General features: G+C 55.5%; 1 protein-coding gene across 1 annotated transcript in view; it reads right to left on the bottom strand.

Moving 5' to 3' along the window:
• KCP (kielin/chordin-like protein) overlaps positions 1 to 4,314 on the bottom strand; it is a 28,552-nt gene that overhangs the window by 6,124 nt on the left and 18,114 nt on the right. Inside the window, exons 27-30 of the mRNA XM_008573357.1 lie at positions 3,245 to 3,418; positions 2,946 to 3,028; positions 2,212 to 2,332; positions 394 to 473 (exon numbers count right to left, since the gene is read on the bottom strand). Coding sequence (XP_008571579.1) covers positions 394 to 473; positions 2,212 to 2,332; positions 2,946 to 3,028; positions 3,245 to 3,418 — 458 coding nt within the window. The remainder of the gene's footprint in view (positions 1 to 393; positions 474 to 2,211; positions 2,333 to 2,945; positions 3,029 to 3,244; positions 3,419 to 4,314) is intronic.

The raw sequence follows: 4,314 nt of genomic DNA, 5'->3' as shown, positions 1-4,314 counted from the left end.
AATTTTTTTTTTTTTTTTTTTTTTTTTGTCTTTTGTCTTTTTCCATGTCCGGCAACGGGATCGCAACCCTCGGTGCCACTCCCACGCCTCGCTCAGCCAGTGAGCAGGAACCGGTCTGTATGTGGGATCCGAACCCTCGGGCGGGAGCGCCGCCACACTTCCCAAGCGGCGCACTATCCAGTGCGCCACCGGGCCGGCCCAGAACAGCAGATCTTAAGGAGCTGACAGGAGGGAGCAGAGCATAGGCGGCAGATGACATTCAGGACAAGTGGGCGAATATCGGGGTAGGTGGAAAGCCCCAGAGTTGTTGCAGGAGAGGAGTTGCAGGCAGCCACAGCCCACAGAGGAGGAAGAAGAGGAGGCCCTGAGAGTCCCCAAGGCAGGAGGGCTCACCTGGCACTGGCAGGTGTAGCAGGCATCTGGCGGGGTCAGCTCAGACCCTAGCAGGCCCTCTGTGCAGTTACTCAGCGCCTCTGTGAAGAGAAAAGCCCCGTGCAGGGGATTGAAAGGAGGGAGCAGGAGTTGAAATCCCAGCTGTCCCCACCCACTATGTCCCCAGACTTCTTGGGCCCAAAGCATACCCACATCCCCAGCACCTTGACTCCAGGGAGGATAAATCCTCTTTCCTTATGGTCAGCAAAGTTTGGACTTTTTAAAAGGACCTTTGCTAGGCTACTAGGGTGGGAGCCTGGAAACCCAAAAAGTGTGGCTTCCTCAGCCTGAGGTCACTAAGAATGGCCAGATTACCTGGCCTGCTCTCCCTGCCGCTTCCTTATGTACAGTCTGGCTAAAACAGCACAGCGGAGCACAAAGAGACAGACTATGGGGTAGAACCAGTCCCAGGTTCTGATCCTGGCTCCAGCACTCAATGCCTGTGCCAATTTGGGCAGATTAATCAACCTCTCTAAGCCTCAGTTTCTTCATCTGTAAAAAGGGAACAATAATACTTATCTCACTGGGTAACTATGAAAATTAAATGAGGTCCTGTTTATTAAGTGCACCAATTGTGTGGCATGCATTCGGTGCTTAATCGATGTCAGCCTTCTTCCCCTCCCTTGAAGCACATCCTAGCAAGTGTGGATAAGAATAGCTCTCCCCGATGGATGGTGGTGACGGTTGTACAACATTATGAACCTATTTAATACCACTGAACCACACACACAAAAATGCCTACGATGGTAAATTTTGTTATGTGTATTTTATCACAATAAAAAATTGAAGAGAAAAGGGGCCGGCCCGGTGGCGCACTGCTACAGTGCACCGCTTGGGAGTGTGGTGGCGCTCCCGCCGAGGGTTCGGATCCCACATACAGACCGGCCGCTCACTGGCTGAGCGAGGTGCGGGCGCAACACAGAGGGTTACGATCCCGTTGCCGGTCCCGGTCCGGTACGGACGCGACACTGAGGGTTGCGATCCGTTGCCGGACACGAAAAAAGACAAAAAGGAAAAAAAAAATTGAAGAGAAAAAAAGGAGAGTGCGATTATCATCACAGAAAGCATGTTTTTTACATGTGAGGACAGCGTTAACTCGTATTGCAGTTGGGTTATTATTTCAATGCTGGTGTACTACCAGAAGCTGAAAAAATTGCTTCCACAACGAATGTCACACGGGGGCTGGTCGGTTAGCTCAGCTGCTTCGAGCATGGTGCTGACGACAACAGGGTCTAGAGTTCGATCCTGACCAGCCGCCAAAACAAAAGCACCCAAGTGTGAAATGGCTGTATTGGGTAAACTGCAAATATTGTATTAAATCCAGGAAACAGAAGTTGGCTACCTTTCAATATTTGTAATGAAAAAATATAACTGTTTATTTACTCTTTTCCCCCAATCTTAGTAAATCTTTGGGAAAAAAAAAAAGAATTGCTCTCCCCCGCTGTGGCTGGGCCACATAAAAAAAAAGAATTGCTCTCCCCCGCTGTGGCTGGGCCACATCACAGCCAGCAGGGAGCCCGCGGCCCGCACAACTGCCAGCCCGCAGCGCCACCTGCTGGGCAAGACGCTGCACAAACTGCACTGGCTTCAGAGAGGCAAGGGGTCCCTGATAGCTTTCCCAGCTCCCCTTGGGGCGGTGCAGGCATGGGCTTCCAGAACAGCCCACGGGAGTCAGGAAAGCGCTGGAGCTGGGGAGAGGAGCCGGCTGGCTCTTCCAGCATCACTCTGGGGGCGACAGCCCTACCCGCAGAGCTATCTACCCCCAAATCCCAGACTCACGGGCACAGGTGGGGCAGCAGTGCTGGGGCTCGGGGGGCAGGAGCTGGCTGGGGGGGCAGCCCACCAGGCTGGGACACTGCTGCCGGTGACAGCGAAGGCTGGGAGGGCCCTCAGGCTGCGGCTACAAGAATGAGTGGGCAGGAGTGGGTCCCAGGCCATAAAAGCTGAGAGCTCCCCACTTCCCCTGGACTCCAGGCCCCTCCATCTGCGCATGCGCCCTCCTTCAGATGTGCCTGGGGCACGTCAGACTCAAGACTGAAAAGAGACTCAGGAGCTCCCCAGACTTGTTCCCCACTCCATCCTCCAATCCCCAGAGATGATGTCCCTGTCCAGTTGCATAGGCCTGGGCCCTCATGTGACCTTTGATCTTCCTGCAGTCTCCTGCCAGCCTCCTCCTCAGCCCCACTGCCTAATGTTCTGGCCTAAGATGTCAGTTACCTGCTCACAACCCTCCATGGCTCCCCATTACCTTCCAGGTAGAATTTGCACAGTATGGCCTCACCCCCTTCCCAGGTGGCTACTCCCTCCCCCCACACCCGCCCCACACCCCAGCCAGGGCCTACCCACTGCCTCCCCCACACTTGAAAACTGTGCCCCGTGTCTAACCCTGGACCTCCTGGCTGTGGGACACATTCGTGCCTCTGACCCCCATGGTGCCTGCTTCATGCAGTGTCCAACTTAGCTGGGCCTCACCCCAAGGAGCCCCCAGCCCGTCAGCTTCGCCCTCACCCTACCTCACAGATGCACACTTCACAGGGATCTGCCCCAGGCTGGAAGCTCTCTCCAGGCTCATACTTCCGACCCTTGTGCACACAGTCTTGGGGAGTGGGTTAGAGCAGAACAGGAACAGGGAGCCCTCAGGCTGGCAGCAGTGCCTGGGGGCGCCCCGCCCCAGGGACTGGGGTATGTACAAGAATGGAGACCACTCCTCCTAGAAAGCCTGTCTCTGCCACCCAACCAGTAGTAAGGCAGGGAGGTGCAGATCCAGGGGCTCTCTTCATTTTTTTCTCTCCCCGCCCCAGGCTTCCAGTACCAGAGCATCGCGGACAGCAGTCACTGGGCCCCTGGTGGGGCTGGGCACAGGAACTGACACACTGGACGCGGGCACAGGTGACGACACCCTCATGACATGTGCAGGAGGAGCAGGGGCTGTCCGGGGGCTCCCAGCTACTGCCTTCGGGGTGTTCCTCCCCATGAGCCAGGCAGCCTGCAGTCCAAGGCAGGCAGGAACAAGCATGGAGTCTGAGCTCTGGATGTCTGTCCCCAGCCCCCCACCCTGGGCACCAGGAGCGGGCTCCAGAGGGATGTGGCGGGAAAGCGGGCTAGGGCAGCACTCCTGTCTGTGATAGAAGGGAAAGGTACTGAGTTGGGGTCAGAACAGCCTGTTCTAATCCTGTTCCCCATCTGCTTGCTTACTGGCCCAAGCTCCAGGCAGCAGCTGCAGCCAGCACAAGCGACAGTGCCTGGCATGCAGCAGGTGTGTAATAAGTGCACGGGGAACGAATGAACGACTCCATCACTAACCACGTACCCAAGGTAACTCAATCTCTCCAGGCCTCAATCCCCTCATCTGTTAAATGAGGATTTCATCTGTCCCGACTACCTACACCTGAGATGCTGTGGTGGCTTTAGGGAAACTACGCCATGCTGGGCAGCGTATGGGCTGAGGGGCAGCAGGCAGGCTAGGAAAGCCTCATGTTCTGGAGCCAGATGGTCTAGATGTGCATCTTGATTCTGCCACCGACTAGCTGAGTGCCCACAGGCAAGTCATGCTACCTCTCTGTACCTCCATTTTCTCATCTGTGAAATGGGAGTAAGAGCACTTATCGGATAGGATCAAATGTGCAGATTCAATGAGATAATATGTGTAAAGTGCTTAGCTCAGGGCCTGGCACATGGTATGTGCTCAGTAAACATTAATTATCATTATTATGGTGAGGAAGAGGGTGTGGTTAGGAAGAGGGGCAGCTTTGAGGGGAAGCTAACCAGCACCTGAACGAGGGAGGGTCTGGTCAGGCCTGGGGCAGGCAGAGGCAGGAGAAGCTGAAGGAGGCAAGAGTGAGAGTTCAAGGGCCGGGGAGGGGGAGGGCCCGAGGGGTGAGG

This window comes from Galeopterus variegatus, unplaced genomic scaffold, assembly GCF_000696425.1.
Source record: "Galeopterus variegatus unplaced genomic scaffold, G_variegatus-3.0.2 Scaffold909, whole genome shotgun sequence".
Taxonomy (NCBI): domain Eukaryota; kingdom Metazoa; phylum Chordata; class Mammalia; order Dermoptera; family Cynocephalidae; genus Galeopterus; species Galeopterus variegatus.
Note: the sequence above shows the minus strand (reverse complement) of the source record. Positions and strands in the feature narration are given on the sequence as shown.